This window comes from Oncorhynchus gorbuscha, linkage group LG14 (genome assembly GCF_021184085.1).
Source record: "Oncorhynchus gorbuscha isolate QuinsamMale2020 ecotype Even-year linkage group LG14, OgorEven_v1.0, whole genome shotgun sequence".
Classification (NCBI taxonomy): domain Eukaryota; kingdom Metazoa; phylum Chordata; class Actinopteri; order Salmoniformes; family Salmonidae; genus Oncorhynchus; species Oncorhynchus gorbuscha.
This window is the reverse complement of record NC_060186.1, coordinates 80224798-80243892: the sequence shown is the minus strand read 5'-3', so window position 1 is coordinate 80243892 and position 19095 is coordinate 80224798. Positions and strand designations below refer to the sequence as shown.

The following is a 19095-nucleotide window of genomic DNA, read 5'->3' as shown; positions in this document are numbered from 1 at the left end:
CTAGTTCATGTCTTCCTGCCTGTCTCTCTAGTTCATTCTGCTAGTTCGTGTCTTCCTGCCTGTCTCTCCAGTTCATTCTGCTAGTTCGTGTCTTCCTGCCTGTCTCTCCAGTTCATTCTGCTAGTTCATGTCTTCCTGCCTGTCTCTCTAGTTCATTCTGCTAGTTCGTGTCTTCCTGCCTGTCTCTCCAGTTCATTCTGCTAGTTCATGTCTTCCTGCCTGTCTCTCTAGTTCGTGTCTTCCTGCCTGTCTCTCTAGTTCATTCTGCTAGTTCATGTCTTCCTGCCTGTCTCTCTAGTTCATTCTGCTAGTTCATGTCTTCCTGCCTGTCTCTCTAGTTCATGTCTTCCTGCCTGTCTCTCTAGTTCATGTCTTCCTGCCTGTCTCTCTAGTTCGTGTCTTCCTGCCTGTCTCTCTAGTTCATGTCTTCCTGCCTGTCTCTCTAGTTCATGTCTTCCTGCCTGTCTCTCTAGTTCATTCTGCTAGTTCGTGTCTTCCTGCCTGTCTCTCTAGTTCATTCTGCTAGTTCATGTCTTCCTGCCTGTCTCTCTAGTTCATTCTGCTAGTTCATGTCTTCCTGCCTGTCTCTCTAGTTCATTCTGCTAGTTCATGTCTTCCTGCCTGTCTCTCTAGTTCATTCTGCTAGTTCATGTCTTCCTGCCTGTCTCTCTAGTTCATTCTGCTAGTTCATGTCTTCCTGCCTGTCTCTCTAGTTCATGTCTTCCTGCCTGTCTCTCTAGTTCATTCTGCTAGTTCATGTCTTCCTGCCTGTCTCTCTAGTTCATGTCTTCCTGCCTGTCTCTCTAGTTCATTCTGCTAGTTCATGTCTTCCTGCCTGTCTCTCTAGTTCATGTCTTCCTGCCTGTCTCTCTAGTTCATGTCTTCCTGCCTGTCTCTCCAGTTCATTCTGCTAGTTCATGTCTTCCTGCCTGTCTCTCTAGTTCATTCTGCTAGTTCATGTCTTCCTGCCTGTCTCTCTAGTTCATGTCTTCCTGCCTGTCTCTCTAGTTCATGTCTTCCTGCCTGTCTCTCTAGTTCATGTCTTCCTGCCTGTCTCTCTAGTTCATTCTGCTAGTTCATGTCTTCCTGCCTGTCTCTCTAGTTCATTCTGCTAGTTCATGTCTTCCTGCCTGTCTCTCTAGTTCATTCTGCTAGTTCATGTCTTCCTGCCTGTCTCTCTAGTTCATGTCTTCCTGCCTGTCTCTCTAGTTCATTCTGCTAGTTCATGTCTTCCTGCCTGTCTCTCTAGTTCATTCTGCTAGTTCATGTCTTCCTGCCTGTCTCTCTAGTTCATTCTGCTAGTTCATGTCTTCCTGCCTGTCTCTCTAGTTCATTCTGCTAGTTCATGTCTTCCTGTCTGTCTCTCTAGTTCATTCTGCTAGTTCATGTCTTCCTGCCTGTCTCTCTAGTTCATTCTGCTAGTTCATGTCTTCCTGCCTGTCTCTCTAGTTCATTCTGCTAGTTCATGTCTTCCTGCCTGTCTCTCTAGTTCATGTCTTCCTGCCTGTCTCTCCAGTTCATTCTGCTAGTTCATGTCTTCCTGCCTGTCTCTCTAGTTCATTCTGCTAGTTCATGTCTTCCTGCCTGTCTCTCTAGTTCATTCTGCTAGTTCATGTCTTCCTGCCTGTCTCTCTAGTTCATTCTGCTAGTTCATGTCTTCCTGCCTGTCTCTCTAGTTCATGTCTTCCTGCCTGTCTCTCCAGTTCATTCTGCTAGTTCATGTCTTCTGCTGCCTGTCTCTCTAGTTCATTCTGCTAGTTCATGTCTTCCTGCCTGTCTCTCTAGTTCATTCTGCTAGTTCATGTCTTCCTGCCTGTCTCTCTAGTTCATTCTGCTAGTTCATGTCTTCCTGCCTGTCTCTCTAGTTCATTCTGCTAGTTCATGTCTTCCTGCCTGTCTCTCTAGTTCATTCTGCTAGTTCATGTCTTCCTGCCTGTCTCTCTAGTTCATTCTGCTAGTTCATGTCTTCCTGCCTGTCTCTCTAGTTCATTCTGCTAGTTCATGTCTTCCTGCCTGTCTCTCTAGTTCATTCTGCTAGTTCATGTCTTCCTGACTGTCTCTCTAGTTCATTCTGCTAGTTCATGTCTTCCTGCCTGTCTCTCTAGTTCATGTCTTCCTGCCTGTCTCTCCAGTTCATTCTGCTAGTTCATGTCTTCCTGCCTGTCTCTCTAGTTCATTCTGCTAGTTCATGTCTTCCTGCCTGTCTCTCTAGTTCATGTCTTCCTGCCTGTCTCTCTAGTTCATTCTGCTAGTTCATGTCTTCCTGCCTGTCTCTCTAGTTCATTCTGCTAGTTCATGTCTTCCTGCCTGTCTCTCCAGTTCATTCTGTTTCATGTCTTCCTGCTGTCTCTCTAGTTCATGTCTTCCTGCCTGTCTCTCTAGTTCATTCTGTCTTCTTCCTGCCTGTCTCTCTAGTTCATTCTGCTAGTTCATGTCTTCCTGCCTGTCTCTCTAGTTCATTCTGCTAGTTCATGTCTTCCTGCCTGTCTCTCCAGTTCATTCTGCTAGTTCATGTCTTCCTGCCTGTCTCTCTAGTTCATGTCTTCCTGCCTGTCTCTCTAGTTCATGTCTTCCTGCCTGTCTCTCTAGTTCATGTCTTCCTGCCTGTCTCTCCAGTTCATTCTGCTAGTTCATGTCTTCCTGCCTGTCTCTCTAGTTCATGTCTTCCTGCCTGTCTCTCTAGTTCATTCTGCTAGTTCATGTCTTCCTGCCTGTCTCTCTAGTTCATGTCTTCCTGCCTGTCTCTCCAGTTCATTCTGCTAGTTCGTGTCTTCCTGCCTGTCTCTCCAGTTCATTCTGCTAGTTCATGTCTTCCTGCCTGTCTCTCTAGTTCATGTCTTCCTGCCTGTCTCTCTAGTTCATGTCTTCCTGCCTGTCTCTCTAGTTCATGTCTTCCTGCCTGTCTCTCTAGTTCATTCTGCTAGTTCATGTCTTCCTGCCTGTCTCTCTAGTTCATTCTGCTAGTTCATGTCTTCCTGCCTGTCTCTCTAGTTCGTGTCTTCCTGCCTGTCTCTCTAGTTCATGTCTTCCTGCCTGTCTCTCTAGTTCATGTCTTCCTGCCTGTCTCTCTAGTTCATTCTGCTAGTTCATGTCTTCCTGCCTGTCTCTCTAGTTCATGTCTTCCTGCCTGTCTCTCTAGTTCGTGTCTTCCTGCCTGTCTCTCCAGTTCATTCTGCTAGTTCATGTCTTCCTGCCTGTCTCTCTAGTTCATTCTGCTAGTTCATGTCTTCCTGCCTGTCTCTCTAGTTCGTGTCTTCCTGCCTGTCTCTCTAGTTCATTCTGCTAGTTCGTGTCTTCCTGCCTGTCTCTCCAGTTCATTCTGCTAGTTCATGTCTTCCTGCCTGTCTCTCTAGTTCATGTCTTCCTGCCTGTCTCTCTAGTTCATTCTGCTAGTTCATGTCTTCCTGCCTGTCTCTCTAGTTCATGTCTTCCTGCCTGTCTCTCCAGTTCATTCTGCTAGTTCGTGTCTTCCTGCCTGTCTCTCCAGTTCATTCTGCTAGTTCATGTCTTCCTGCCTGTCTCTCTAGTTCATGTCTTCCTGCCTGTCTCTCTAGTTCATGTCTTCCTGCCTGTCTCTCTAGTTCATGTCTTCCTGCCTGTCTCTCTAGTTCATGTCTTCCTGCCTGTCTCTCTAGTTCATTCTGCTAGTTCATGTCTTCCTGCCTGTCTCTCCAGTTCATTCTGCTAGTTCATGTCTTCCTGCCTGTCTCTCTAGTTCATGTCTTCCTGCCTGTCTCTCTAGTTCATTCTGCTAGTTCATGTCTTCCTGCCTGTCTCTCTAGTTCATTCTGCTAGTTCATGTCTTCCTGCCTGTCTCTCTAGTTCATTCTGCTAGTTCATGTCTTCCTGCCTGTCTCTCTAGTTCATTCTGCTAGTTCATGTCTTCCTGACTGTCTCTCTAGTTCATTCTGCTAGTTCATGTCTTCCTGCCTGTCTCTCTAGTTCATTCTGCTAGTTCATGTCTTCCTGCCTGTCTCTCTAGTTCGTGTCTTCTGCTCCAGTTCATTCTGCTGTCTCTCCAGTTCATTCTGCTAGTTCATGTCTTCCTGCCTGTCTCTCTAGTTCATTCTGCTAGTTCATGTCTTCCTGCCTGTCTCTCTAGTTCATTCTGCTAGTTCATGTCTTCCTGCCTGTCTCTCTAGTTCATTCTGCTAGTTCATGTCTTCCTGCCTGTCTCTCTAGTTCATTCTGCTAGTTCATGTCTTCCTGCCTGTCTCTCTAGTTCATGTCTTCCTGCCTGTCTCTCCAGTTCATTCTGCTAGTTCATGTCTTCCTGCCTGTCTCTCTAGTTCATGTCTTCCTGCCTGTCTCTCTAGTTCATTCTGCTAGTTCATGTCTTCCTGCCTGTCTTCTAGTTCATGCTAGTTCATGTCTGCCTGTCTCTCTAGTTCATTCTGTCTTCTTCCTGCCTGTCTCTCTAGTTCATTCTGCTAGTTCATGTCTTCCTGCCTGTCTCTCTAGTTCATTCTGCTAGTTCATGTCTTCCTGCCTGTCTCTCTAGTTCATTCTGCTAGTTCATGTCTTCCTGCCTGTCTCTCTAGTTCATTCTGCTAGTTCATGTCTTCCTGCCTGTCTCTAGTTCATTCTGCTAGTTCATGTCTTCCTGTTCCTGTCTGTCTCCTGCCTGTCTCTCCAGTTCATTCTGCTAGTTCATGTCTTCCTGCCTGTCTCTCTAGTTCATGTCTTCCTGCCTGTCTCTCTAGTTCATTCTGTCTTCCTGCCTGTCTCTCTAGTTCATTCTGCTAGTTCATGTCTTCCTGCCTGTCTCTCTAGTTCATTCTGCTAGTTCATGTCTTCCTGCCTGTCTCTCCAGTTCATTCTGCTAGTTCATGTCTTCCTGCCTGTCTCTCTAGTTCATGTCTTCCTGCCTGTCTCTCTAGTTCATGTCTTTCTGCCTGTCTCTCTAGTTCATGTCTTCCTGCCTGTCTCTCTAGTTCATGTCTTTCTGCCTGTCTCTCTAGTTCATGTCTTCCTGCCTGTCTCTCTAGTTCATGTCTTCCTGCCTGTCTCTCTAGTTCATGTCTTCCTGCCTGTCTCTCTAGTTCATGTCTTCCTGCCTGTCTCTCTAGTTCATTCTGCTAGTTCATGTCTTCCTGCCTGTCTCTCCAGTTCATTCTGCTAGTTCATGTCTTCCTGCCTGTCTCTCTAGTTCATTCTGCTAGTTCATGTCTTCCTGCCTGTCTCTCCAGTTCATTCTGCTAGTTCATGTCTTCCTGCCTGTCTCTCTAGTTCATGTCTTCCTGCCTGTCTCTCTAGTTCATTCTGCTAGTTCATGTCTTCCTGCCTGTCTCTCTAGTTCATGTCTTCCTGCCTGTCTCTCCAGTTCATTCTGCTAGTTCGTGTCTTCCTGCCTGTCTCTCCAGTTCATTCTGCTAGTTCATGTCTTCCTGCCTGTCTCTCTAGTTCATGTCTTCCTGCCTGTCTCTCTAGTTCATGTCTTCCTGCCTGTCTCTCTAGTTCATGTCTTCCTGCCTGTCTCTCTAGTTCATGTCTTCCTGCCTGTCTCTCTAGTTCATGTCTTCCTGCCTGTCTCTCTAGTTCATTCTGCTAGTTCATGTCTTCCTGCCTGTCTCTCTAGTTCATGTCTTCCTGCCTGTCTCTCTAGTTCGTGTCTTCCTGCCTGTCTCTCCAGTTCATTCTGCTAGTTCATGTCTTCCTGCCTGTCTCTCTAGTTCATTCTGCTAGTTCATGTCTTCCTGCCTGTCTCTCTAGTTCATTCTGCTAGTTCGTGTCTTCCTGCCTGTCTCTCTAGTTCGTGTCTTCCTGCCTGTCTCTCTAGTTCATTCTGCTAGTTCGTGTCTTCCTGCCTGTCTCTCTAGTTCGTGTCTTCCTGCCTGTCTCTCTAGTTCATGTCTTCCTGCCTGTCTCTCCAGTTCATTCTGCTAGTTCATGTCTTCCTGCCTGTCTCTCCAGTTCATTCTGCTAGTTCATGTCTTCCTGCCTGTCTCTCTAGTTCATTCTGCTAGTTCATGTCTTCCTGCCTGTCTCTCTAGTTCGTGTCTTCCTGCCTGTCTCTCTAGTTCATTCTGCTAGTTCGTGTCTTCCTGCCTGTCTCTCCAGTTCATTCTGCTAGTTCATGTCTTCCTGCCTGTCTCTCTAGTTCATGTCTTCCTGCCTGTCTCTCTAGTTCATTCTGCTAGTTCATGTCTTCCTGCCTGTCTCTCTAGTTCATGTCTTCCTGCCTGTCTCTCCAGTTCATTCTGCTAGTTCGTGTCTTCCTGCCTGTCTCTCCAGTTCATTCTGCTAGTTCATGTCTTCCTGCCTGTCTCTCCAGTTCATTCTGCTAGTTCATGTCTTCCTGCCTGTCTCTCCAGTTCATTCTGCTAGTTCATGTCTTCCTGCCTGTCTCTCTAGTTCATGTCTTCCTGCCTGTCTCTCTAGTTCATTCTGCTAGTTCATGTCTTCCTGCCTGTCTCTCTAGTTCATTCTGCTAGTTCATGTCTTCCTGCCTGTCTCTCTAGTTCATTCTGCTAGTTCATGTCTTCCTGCCTGTCTCTCTCTCTAGTTCATGTCTTCCTGCCTGTCTCTCTAGTTCATGTCTTCCTGCCTGTCTCTCTAGTTCATTCTGCTAGTTCATGTCTTCCTGCCTGTCTCTCTAGTTCATGTCTTCCTGCCTGTCTCTCTAGTTCATTCTGCTAGTTCATGTCTTCCTGCCTGTCTCTCTAGTTCATGTCTTCATGCCTGTCTCTCCAGTTCATTCTGCTAGTTCATGTCTTCCTGCCTGTCTCTCTAGTTCATTCTGCTAGTTCGTGTCTTCCTGCCTGTCTCTCTAGTTCGTGTCTTCCTGCCTGTCTCTCTAGTTCATTCTGCTAGTTCGTGTCTTCCTGCCTGTCTCTCTAGTTCGTGTCTTCCTGCCTGTCTCTCTAGTTCATGTCTTCCTGCCTGTCTCTCTAGTTCATGTCTTCCTGCCTGTCTCTCCAGTTCATTCTGCTAGTTCATGTCTTCCTGCCTGTCTCTCCAGTTCATTCTGCTAGTTCATGTCTTCCTGCCTGTCTCTCTAGTTCATGTCTTCCTGCCTGTCTCTCTAGTTCATTCTGCTAGTTCATGTCTTCCTGCCTGTCTCTCTAGTTCATTCTGCTAGTTCGTGTCTTCCTGCCTGTCTCTCTAGTTCATTCTGCTAGTTCGTGTCTTCCTGCCTGTCTCTCCAGTTCATTCTGCTAGTTCATGTCTTCCTGCCTGTCTCTCTAGTTCATTCTGCTAGTTCGTGTCTTCCTGCCTGTCTCTCCAGTTCATTCTGCTAGTTCATGTCTTCCTGCCTGTCTCTCTAGTTCATGTCTTCCTGCCTGTCTCTCTAGTTCATTCTGCTAGTTCATGTCTTCCTGCCTGTCTCTCTAGTTCATGTCTTCCTGCCTGTCTCTCCAGTTCATTCTGCTAGTTCGTGTCTTCCTGCCTGTCTCTCCAGTTCATTCAGCTAGTTCATGTCTTCCTGCCTGTCTCTCTAGTTCATGTCTTCCTGCCTGTCTCTCTAGTTCATGTCTTCCTGCCTGTCTCTCCAGTTCATTCTGCTAGTTCATGTCTTCCTGCCTGTCTCTCTAGTTCATGTCTTCCTGCCTGTCTCTCTAGTTCATGTCTTCCTGCCTGTCTCTCTAGTTCATGTCTTCCTGCCTGTCTCTCTAGTTCATGTCTTCCTGCCTGTCTCTCTAGTTCATTCTGCTAGTTCATGTCTTCCTGCCTGTCTCTCTAGTTCATTCTGCTAGTTCATGTCTTCCTGCCTGTCTCTCTAGTTCATGTCTTCCTGCCTGTCTCTCTAGTTCGTGTCTTCCTGCCTGTCTCTCTAGTTCATGTCTTCCTGCCTGTCTCTCCAGTTCATTCTGCTAGTTCATGTCTTCCTGCCTGTCTCTCTAGTTCATTCTGCTAGTTCATGTCTTCCTGCCTGTCTCTCTAGTTCATTCTGCTAGTTCGTGTCTTCCTGCCTGTCTCTCTAGTTCGTGTCTTCCTGCCTGTCTCTCTAGTTCATTCTGCTAGTTCATGTCTTCCTGCCTGTCTCTCTAGTTCATTCTGCTAGTTCATGTCTTCCTGCCTGTCTCTCCAGTTCATTCTGCTAGTTCGTGTCTTCCTGCCTGTCTCTCTAGTTCATGTCTTCCTGCCTGTCTCTCTAGTTCGTGTCTTCCTGCCTGTCTCTCCAGTTCATTCTGCTAGTTCATGTCTTCCTGCCTGTCTCTCTAGTTCATTCTGCTAGTTCATGTCTTCCTGCCTGTCTCTCTAGTTCATTCTGCTAGTTCGTGTCTTCCTGCCTGTCTCTCCAGTTCATTCTGCTAGTTCATGTCTTCCTGCCTGTCTCTCTAGTTCATTCTGCTAGTTCATGTCTTCCTGCCTGTCTCTCTAGTTCATGTCTTCCTGCCTGTCTCTCCAGTTCATGTCTTCCTGCCTGTCTCTCTAGTTCATTCTGCTAGTTCATGTCTTCCTGCCTGTCTCTCTAGTTCATGTCTTCCTGCCTGTCTCTCCAGTTCATTCTGCTAGTTCATGTCTTCCTGCCTGTCTCTCCAGTTCATTCTGCTAGTTCATGTCTTCCTGCCTGTCTCTCCAGTTCATTCTGCTAGTTCATGTCTTCCTGCCTGTCTCTCCAGTTCATTCTGCTAGTTCATGTCTTCCTGCCTGTCTCTCTAGTTCATGTCTTCCTGCCTGTCTCTCCAGTTCATTCTGCTAGTTCATGTCTTCCTGCCTGTCTCTCCAGTTCATTCTGCTAGTTCATGTCTTCCTGCCTGTCTCTCTAGTTCATGTCTTCCTGCCTGTCTCTCCAGTTCATTCTGCTAGTTCGTGTCTTCCTGCCTGTCTCTCTAGTTCATGTCTTCCTGCCTGTCTCTCTAGTTCGTGTCTTCCTGCCTGTCTCTCTAGTTCATTCTGCTAGTTCGTGTCTTCCTGCCTGTCTCTCTAGTTCATGTCTTCCTGCCTGTCTCTCTAGTTCATGTCTTCCTGCCTGTCTCTCTAGTTCATGTCTTCCTGCCTGTCTCTCTAGTTCATGTCTTTCTGCCTGTCTCTCTAGTTCATGTCTTCCTGCCTGTCTCTCTAGTTCGTGTCTTCCTGCCTGTCTCTCCAGTTCATTCTGCTAGTTCATGTCTTCCTGCCTGTCTCTCCAGTTCATTCTGCTAGTTCGTGTCTTCCTGCCTGTCTCTCCAGTTCATTCTGCTAGTTCATGTCTTCCTGCCTGTCTCTCTAGTTCATGTCTTCCTGCCTGTCTCTCCAGTTCATTCTGCTAGTTCATGTCTTCCTGCCTGTCTCTCTAGTTCATTCTGCTAGTTCGTGTCTTCCTGCCTGTCTCTCTAGTTCATTCTGCTAGTTCATGTCTTCCTGCCTGTCTCTCCAGTTCATTCTGCTAGTTCATGTCTTCCTGCCTGTCTCTCCAGTTCATTCTGCTAGTTCATGTCTTTCTGTCTGTTTCTCCAGTTCATTAGGCTAAGATGTCTGCTTGTTTCTCCAGTTCATTAGGTTAGGATGTCAGCCTGTTTCTCCAGTTCATTAGGCTAATATTTCTGCCTGTTTCTCCAGTTCATTAGGCTAATATTTCTGCCTGTTTCTCCAGTTCATTAGGCTAATATTTCTGCCTGTTTCTCCAGTTCATTAGGCTAAGATGTCTGCCTGTTTCTCCAGTTCATTAGGTTAGGATGTCTGCCTGTTTCTCCAGTTCATTAGGCTCGGTCAGACGCTGAAATACTTCGGCTACATCAAGTTTGACCCGTGCGTGACAGACTTCCCGGAGAAGGGCTGTCACGTGATCGTCTCCGCTGGCAACAACGAGCTTAACTTCCAGGTCAAGCTGCCCAATGAACAGATGAAGGAGGGGAGCTTCAAGGTCACGCGCATGAGATGCTGGAGGGTCACTTCGTCTGTACGTAACCCCCAAATTACGTTACTCTAATCTCTATTTTAAGTGTCCTCTGAATGCTGAATTTAGAGTAGAGGGAAGTTGTTCTCTACAGTCAGTTTTACAGGGAGGGGAACCAATTTCATCATTCGTTTTGGAATCCATCCAAATTATGACCGAATTGGTGTTAGCGTGATCTCTCACTTCCCCCTTTCCCCTCCCTCTCATTAAAACAAGTGTGGTTCTCCCATTTGTCCCCCCCCCCTGTAGTGTGCCACACACATGCTTCTATTTCTCTCCTCTGGGTAAACTGACCACTTACACACAACCCCACAGAGCCCCTTTATCACCCAGCCAGACAGCTGTATGCTCATTCTGAGGCGTATGGTACAGGAAGCAGGAAGGGACATGTACAGTGCCAATATAGGACGAAAGACAAGTCATTGCCTGACTACAGTTTAACTGTCTTCACACACCTCTATAAAGCACCTCTATAACCTCTATAAAGCACCTCTATAACCTCTATAAAGACCTCTATAAAGACCTCTATAACCTCTATAAAGCACCTCTATAACCTCTATAAAGACCTCTATAACCTCTATAAAGCACCTCTATAAAGCACATCTCTAACCTCTATAAAGACCTCTATAACCTCTATAAAGCACCTCTATAACCTCTATAAAGCACCTCTATAACCTCTATAAAGCACCTCTATAACCTCTATAAAGCACCTCTATAACCTCTATAACCTCTATAAAGCAGCTCTATAACCTCTATAAAGCATCTCTATAACCTCTATAAAGCAGCTCTATAAAGCAGCTCTATAACCTCTATAAAGCATCTCTATAACCTCTATAAAGCAGCTCTATAAAGCAGCTCTATAACCTCTAGAAAGCAGCTCTATAAAGCAGCTCTATAACCTCTATAAAGCAGCTCTATAACCTCTATAAAGCAGCTCTATAACCTCTATATAGCAGCTCTATAACCTCTATAAAGCAGCTCTATAACCTCTATAAAGCAGCTCTATATCCTCTATAAAGCAGCTCTAAATCAGCCCTATAACCTCTATAAAGCACCTCTATAAAGACCTCTATAATCTCTCTAACCTCTATAAAGACCTCTGTAACCTCTATAAAGACCTCTGTAACCTCTATAAAGACCTCTATAATCTCTCTAACCTCTATAAAGACCTCTGTAACCTCTATAAAGACCTCTATAATCTCTCTAACCTCTATAAAGACCTCTGTAACCTCTATAAAGCAGCTCTATAAAGCAGCTCTATAACCTCTATAAAGCAGCTCTAAAGCAGCCCTATAACCTATATAAAGCACCTCTATAAAGACCTCTATAATCTCTCTAACCTCTATAAAGACCTATGTAACCTCTATAAAGACCTCTAGAATCTCTCTAACCTCTATAAAGAACTCTGTAACCTCTATAAAGGTCTCTAGAATCTCTCTAACCTCTATAAAGAACTCTGTTACCTATATAAAGACCTCTAGAATCTCTCAAACCTCTATAAAGACCTCTGTAACCTCTATAAAGACCTCTATAATCTCTCTAACCTCTATAAAGACCTCTATAACCTCTATAAAGCACCTCTATAATCTCTCTAACCTCTATAAAGACCTCTGTAACCTCTATAAAGACCTCTATAATCTCTCTAATCTCTATAAAGACCTCTGTAACCTCTATAAAGCAGCTCTATAAAGCAGCTCTATAACCTCTATAAAGACCTCTATAATCTCTCTAACCTCTATAAAGACCTCTGTAACCTCTATAAAGCAGCTCTATAAAGCAGCTCTATAACCTCTATAAAGCAGCTCTATAACCTCTATAAAGACCTCTATAATCTCTCTAACCTCTACAAAGACCTCTGTAACCTCTATAAAGCAGCTATATAAATCAGCTCTATAACCTCTATAAATCAGCTCTATAACCTCTATATAGCAGCTCTATAACCTCTATAAAGCAGCTCTATAACCCCTATAAAGCAGCTCTATATCCTCTATAAAGCAGCTCTAAAGCAGCCCTATAACCTCTATAAAGCACCTCTATAAAGGCCTCTATAATCTCTCTAACCTCTACAAAGACCTCTGTAACCTATATAAAGCAGCTCTATAAAGCAGCTCTATAACCTCTATAAAGCAGCTCTATAACCTCTATAAAGCACCTCTATAAAGACCTCTATAATCTCTCTAACCTCTATAAAGACCTATGTAACCTCTATAAAGACCTCTATAATCTCTCTAACCTCTATAAAGACCTCTGTAACCTCTATAAAGACCTCTATAGTCTCTCCAACCTCTATAAAGACATCTGTAACCTCTATAAAGACCTCTATAATCTCTCTAACCTCTATAAAGATCTCTGTAACCTCTATAAAGACCTCTATAATCTCTCAAACCTCTATAAAGACCTCTGTAACCTCTATAAAGACCTCTATAATCTCTCTAACCTCTATAAAGACCTCTATAACCTCTATAAAGCACCTCTATAATCTCTCTAACCTCTATAAAGACCTCTGTAACCTCTATAAAGACCTCTATAATCTCTCTAATCTCTATAAAGACCTCTGTAACCTCTATAAAGCAGCTCTATAAAGCAGCTCTATAACCTCTATAAAGACCTCTATAATCTCTCTAACCTCTATAAAGACCTCTGTAACCTCTATAAAGCAGCTCTATAAAGCAGCTCTATAACCTCTATAAAGCAGCTCTATAACCTCTATAAAGCACCTCTATAAAGACCTCTATAATCTCTCTAACCTCTATAAAGACCTCCTTAAGGTTCCAAACTGCTCATCGTTAGATCCATGGGTTTCCATGGCCGAACAGCCGCACACAAGCTTAACATCTTGAAGTGGTGTAAATAGTGATGGAGTGATGAATCACGCTTTTCACCATCTGGCAGTCCGACGGACAAATCTGGATTTGGCGGATGACAGGAGAACGCTACCTGGCCCAATGCATCGTGCCAACTGTAAAGTTTGGTGGATGAGGAATAATGGTCTGGGGCTGTTTCCTTGGTTTGGGCCCCTTAGTTCCAGTGAAGGGAAATCTTAATGCTACAGCATACAATGACATTCTAGATGATTTTGTGCTTCCATCTTTGTGGCAACAGTTCGGGGAAGGCCCTTTCCTGTTTCAGCATGACAATGCCCTCTGTGCACAAAGCGAGGTCCATACAGAAATAGTTTGTTGAGATCGGTGTGGAAGAACTTGACTGGCCTGCTCAGAGCCCTGACCTCAACCCCATCGAACACCTTTGGGATGAATTGGAACGCCTACTACGAGCCAGGCCTAATCGTCCAAAAACAGTGCCCGGCCTCACTAATGCTCTTGTGGCTGAATGGCATCCAGTTGGTAACAGGGAACATGGTTTAGTTCTGCCCCCCCCCCTCCACACTACATGGACCAGTAGTTAATGGTTCTACTAAACTCCCCCTCAGGGATCCTAGTCATATTTAATGAGTGTTCCTCTCCAATCAAACTATTTCCAAGCATCCTAATGCATCAGCTGTACATTACTAGGAGAAGCATCTGAAAAACACCTCTCAACTTAGAATAGAATCTCTTGTTCCATCTCATTACCCAGGGGGCTTGAGGATGAAGTGGAAACAGACCGTTTTTCCAGAAGGAGACTCCTATAAACAGTAGGGCTAGTGAGCTAGCACTATGATGACGAGACGGTGTATATCCGTCCCAAACGACCCACTGCAGAGCCCTTAAGTAAAGACTGTACACTAATGGGAGACGAGTCCCGGGTCCTACGGGAGACGAGTCCCGGGTCCTACGGGAGACGAGTCCCGGGTCCTACGGGAGACGAGTCCCGGGTCCTACGGGAGACGAGTCCCGGGTCCTACGGGAGACGAGTCCTGGGTCCTACGGGAGACTAGTCCCGAGTCCTACGGGAGACTAGTCCCGAGTCCTACGGGAGACTAGTCCCGAGTCCTACGGGAGACGAGTCCCGAGTCCTATGGGAGACGAGTCCCGAGTCCTATGTAGTAGTGCACTACTTTTGACCCGAGTCCTATGTAGTAGTGCACTACTTTTGACCCGAGTCCTATGTAGTAGTGCACTACTTTTGACCCCGAGTCCTATGTAGTAGTGCACTACTTTTGACCCCGAGTCCTATGCTCACAGCATCTGATTGTATCTTCACCCTCTGCCCTTTAGCTAACGTTACATTCTCTGTAGTGTAGGCATTCATTAGCTGCACAGACTGCTTGAGTTGGGATGATGATGATGACGATGATGATGATGGTGGTGGTGGTGGTGGTGGTGTCCAACCGTAGTGACCCTGTCTCCTTTTCCCAAACCGCAGCAGGTCCCGGTAGGGAACGGCTCATCCTCCCCAACCCCGGGCCCCTGCTCCTCAGCCAAGTGTGAGGTGAAGTTGGAGCTGGCCTTCGAGTATCTGATGAGCAAAGATCGTCTGCAGTGGGTCACCATCACCAGCCCACAGGTCAGAGGTTAGGGTTTAGAGGTCAGGTCGATATGGAGTCACCCAAGAAGTAGGAGTTTGACCTTTTGCTGCTATTGAATGAAATATCTAGAGTTGGTGTGTGTGTGCGTGTGTGTGCGTGTGTGTGTGTGCGTGTGTGTGTGTGTGTGTGTGTGTGTGTGTGTGTGTGTGTGTGTGTGTGTGTGTGTGTGTGTGTGTGTGTGTGTGTGTGTGTGTGTGTGTGTGTGTGTGTGTGTGTGTGTGTGTGTGTGTGTGTGTGTGTGTGTGTGTGTGTGTTTTCAGGCAATCATGATGAGCATCTGTCTTCAGTCGATGGTTGATGAGCTGATGGTGAAGAAGTCCGGAGGAAGCATCAAGAAGGTGCGTGTTTGGTCTTTGGTGATGGGACAGATCCACCTTAAGTTAACTCGTGTTCTGACTTCCTGTATTCATTATGTCTTGTTCAGATGCTAAGGAAACGTCACAATGGCCCCCTGCATCGGTCTGAAAGTCAGCAAGCTGTGAAATCCCCCCCTCTACTGGTGAGAATGAGGACTGCACGGGGTCTATGATATATGCCACCGATTACCGTACACCCCCGAAGAGAACACGTTTAAGACGTTTTTTTTTGGAATGGAAAGATGTTCTACTTGATGTTTCACCTGATTTGTGACCTTCCTCTCCCCTGCAGGACTCTCCTGACCCAAACCGAGAACAGATTGTCAAACTCTCAGTGAGTAATGTTCCTGCTTTGATCTCCCAAATGTCAAGTCCACAGAATTACATAGAGAATCACAATTAACAGTAAACCATTTGATCTCTATGGTTGAGTCTCTGTTTTAGGTGGCTGGGGGTCGATATGAGTCTCTGTTTTAGGGGGCTGGGGGTCGATATGAGTCTCTGTTTTAGGTGGCTGGGGGTCGATATGAGTCTCTGTTTTAGGGGGCTGGGGGTCGATATGAGTCTCTGTTTTAGGGGCTGGGGGTCGATATGAGTCTCTGTTTTAGGGGGCTGGGGTCGATATGAGTCTCTGTTTTAGGGGGCTGGGGGTCGATATGAGTCTCTGTTTTAGGTGGCTGGGGGTCGATATGAGTCTCTGTTTTAGGGGGCTGGGGGTCGATATGGAAATGTGTAAAGTGACTGTTGCGCTAACACGATGTCTCTGTTTCTCTCTCTCTCTCTCTCAGACTAAGCTGAGCTCTGTGTCTCTCAGAGGGATCAGCGCCTCCAACTCAGCCAATGACATCAGCGGCAACGATTTCCATGGCAACTATGCCTTCGAGGGGATCGGGGATGATGACCTGTAATATTCACCCCTTCCCCACCCTCCACCTGTCGAACGCAATCTGCAAAGATTCCAAGCTGAGCCGAGCGGATTCTGTAAGATTGTAGCCCTTCCTGGGAGTCTGCTGCCTGCCTTAAGATCAGTCTTGTCGTATCAGCTTCACAAAGACTGCCAGCTATCTTATGTGTTTCAGGTACAGGATGACTGACTACCCACTGTCCTCCTGTTTTACAATCCTACAATCCCCCCGTATTCAACTTAATAAAATATCAAGAACAAATAGAACTAAAATTACAGTCTGCAGTCTAATTGACATTGAAATTACTAAAACCAAGTGGAAGCTGTGTATCAGGGATAATGAGCCTACGTCTATAGTCTCTTCTCTCTGTCCAGCTTGATAAGTCATTTATAGTCTCTTCTCTCTGTCCAGCTAGCTGACAGTCATCTATAGTCTCTTCTCTCTGTCCAGCTAGCTGACAGTCATCTATAGTCTCTTCTCTCTGTCCAGCTAGCTGACAGTCATCTATAGTCTCTTCTCTCTGTCCAGCTAGCTGACAGTCATCTATAGTCTCTTCTCTCTGTCCAGCTTGATAAGTCATTTATAGTCTCTTCTCTCTGTCCAGCTAGCTGACAGTCATTTATAGTCTCTTCTCTATGTCCAGCTAGCTGACAGTCATCTATAGTCTCTTCACTCTGTCCAGCTAGATAACAGTCATCTATAGTCTCTTCACTCTGTCCAGCTAGATAACAGTCATCTAGTCTCTTCACTCTGTCCAGCTAGATAACAGTCATCTATAGTCTCTTCACTCTGTCCAGCTAGATAACAGTCATCTAGTCTCTTCACTCTGTCCAGCTAGATAACAGTCATCTATAGTCTCTTCACTCTGTCCAGCTAGATAACAGTCATCTATAGTCTCTTCACTCTGTCCAGCTAGCTAACAGTCATCTATAGTGTCTTCACTCTGTCCAGCTAGCTAACAGTCATCTATAGTGTCTTCACTCTGTCCAGCTAGCTAACAGTCATCTATAGTGTCTTCACTCTGTCCAGCTAGCTGACAGTCATCTATAGTCTCTTCACTCTGTCCAGCTAGCTGACAGTCATAGAAATGAATGCTGGACAGGGATAATAGTAAATTCCAGAAATCCATGCTTGTAACATCAGTAGCTACAGTAGACTATGCTTCAGAGGGAGGGGCAGGTAGCCGACAAACACACTGGCAAAGACGTTCAGCTGGCAGGCACAGACAGACACTGGAATTACTTCCTGATTGATAAAGTGAGGGCTTTGCATTGGTGCTTTGTTGCGTTTTTTTTGTTTTTGTGGGAATGAAAAATACCCAGAATGTAAAAGAGCATTATCAACCAGTTCCCATGCTTTTAGAAGAACGGTTCTGTTCTGGAACAGTATTGATCACTTCCATTCTCGGTTCTGGTTCTGTTCCTCAGAAAATGTAGTTATTTTTCTGTTCTGTTCCCTGAACCATTTCCAACCCCTGGTCTTCATATATGACTTTCTACCATAGAGCGTCCTGACATTCCTTCATTCTACCATAGTCCTGACATTCCTTCATTCTACCATAATCCTGACATTCCTTCATTCTACCATAGAGCGTCCTGACATTCCTTCATTCTACCATAGAGCATCCTGACATTCCTTCATTCTACCATAGAGCGTCCTGACATTCCTTCATTCTACCATAGAGGGTCCTGACATTCCTTCATTCTACCATAGAGCGTCCTGACATTCCTTCATTCTACCATAGAGCATCCTGACATTCCTTCATTCTACCATAGAGCATCCTGACATTCCTTCATTCTACCATAGAGCATCCTGACATTCCTTCATTCTACCATAGAGGGTCCTGACATTCCTTCATTTTACCATAGAGCGTCCTGACATTCCTTCATTTTACCATAGAGCATCCTGACATTCCTTCATTCTACCATAGAGCGTCCTGACATTCCTTCATTCTACCATAGAGCGTCCTGACATTCCTTCATTCTACCATAACCCTGACATTCCTTCATTCTACCATAGAGCGTCCTGACATTGCTTCATTCTACCATAGAGAGTCCTGACATTCCTTCATTCTACCATAACCCTGACATTCCTTCATTCTACCATAGAGCGTCCTGACATTGCTTCATTCTACCATAGAGCGTCCTGACATTCCTTCATTCTACCATAGAGGGTCCTGACATTCCTTCATTCTACCATAGAGCGTCCTGACATTCCTTCATTCTACCATAGAGCGTCCTGACATTCCTTCATTCTACCATAATCCTGACATTCCTTCATTCTACCATAGAGTCCTGACATTCCTTCATTCTACCATAGAGACCTGACATTCCTTCATTCTACCATAGTCCTGACATTCCTTCATTCTACCATAGAGTCCTGACATTCCTTCATTCTAAAAGGGGCCTTGTGTCTTTGTCTTCATCCGTGTCTTTTCTTTTAGCCTGTAATTCTGTCACATCAGAAATCCAAGGTACGTTGTCAATTATAGCTCTTGAAATGGGTTACTTATCTGTGGAATGTAAGTGTTAATGTTGCCAATATGCCAAAAAAAAAAATTCCCAATAACTTCCTTTGTAGGGTGTTATTGATCTTCCTTCACTTCATAAACAGTGCTGTTTTAATGATGATTAGTATGAGTTGTAATGTGAATCTCCAAGTACAGGCTTCAGACTTGTTAATATTACCAGAAAGATGATTGGAACATTTCCACTTCTGGTCCTGTGGTCCACTGTGGGTTTGCCATAGGTCGAAACGCAAACCCACCAACCAAGTGTCAGCCTTAGCTAATGCGACCTCACCAGCTAGAATCTTGCAGGAGGAGATGTGGTTTGATTTGGTCGGCTGAACTGCTTGCACTTCCTGAACCCAGAATTTTGCACAGTATTACAGATGGAGATGGATATTTATTAAGTCATGTGGAGCATGAAAACAATGGTCTGCTTCCTTAAATGCCACCGTATGTCCTATATAGTGCACTACTTTAAACCAGGGCATTATATAACCCTATTCCCTATATAGTGCAGTACTTTAGACCAGGGCATTATATAACCCTATGTCCTATATAGTGCACTACTTTAAACCAGGGCATTATATAACCCTATATAGTGCAGTACATAGGAATAGGGTACCATGGAATATTTCCAAAGGGTTCTGAAAATCCATAATTTCTTGTTCTCACCCCCCCCAACCCCCACCAATTCGTTTTGTGGTTCTTCATAAATGCCAAAATTATAGTTTACTAAAGCATTTTGCACAACAAACTTCTTTTTTTTAAAGCCATGGTATAAAGTGACTTATAGATAGATGTACAAATATTATGAACATTGTAGTAACATCTGAATAGTCAATAGTTTGTCATCAAAAACAGATCAAATATAATCAATTGTTTACAGAATGATTTTATTTTATTTTAGTTGTAATGAAAAGTGTATTAAAATACCATGTCTGATTTTGATTATTGATTTGTGTTAGTTTAGCAAACAAAGTTTTGGGGGGTTGTGTAACATTTTTCTTGAATAAACAATGATCTCAAGAGGTGCT

The 19095-nt window shown here is 44.9% G+C and overlaps 2 protein-coding genes across 7 annotated transcripts in view; one reads left to right on the top strand and one right to left on the bottom strand.

The window, feature by feature from the left end:
• Positions 1–16035, top strand: part of LOC123995467 (sorting nexin-17-like) — a 57975-nt gene extending 41940 nt beyond the window's left edge. The window contains exons 7-12 of one of the 2 annotated variants that reach the window (XM_046299104.1): positions 9623–9826; positions 14132–14269; positions 14552–14629; positions 14716–14790; positions 14940–14981; positions 15436–16035. In XM_046299104.1, the coding sequence (XP_046155060.1) occupies positions 9623–9826; positions 14132–14269; positions 14552–14629; positions 14716–14790; positions 14940–14981; positions 15436–15555 (657 nt within the window). In that variant the 3' untranslated portion in view covers positions 15556–16035. Of the gene's footprint in view, positions 1–9622; positions 9827–14128; positions 14270–14551; positions 14630–14715; positions 14791–14939; positions 14982–15435 lie in introns of both variants that reach the window. The other variant, XM_046299103.1, reaches the window with a different exon arrangement.
• si:ch211-278j3.3 (E3 ubiquitin-protein ligase RNF19A) overlaps positions 1–19095 on the bottom strand; it is a 210066-nt gene that overhangs the window by 87818 nt on the left and 103153 nt on the right. The gene's annotated exons all lie outside the window — the stretch shown is intronic.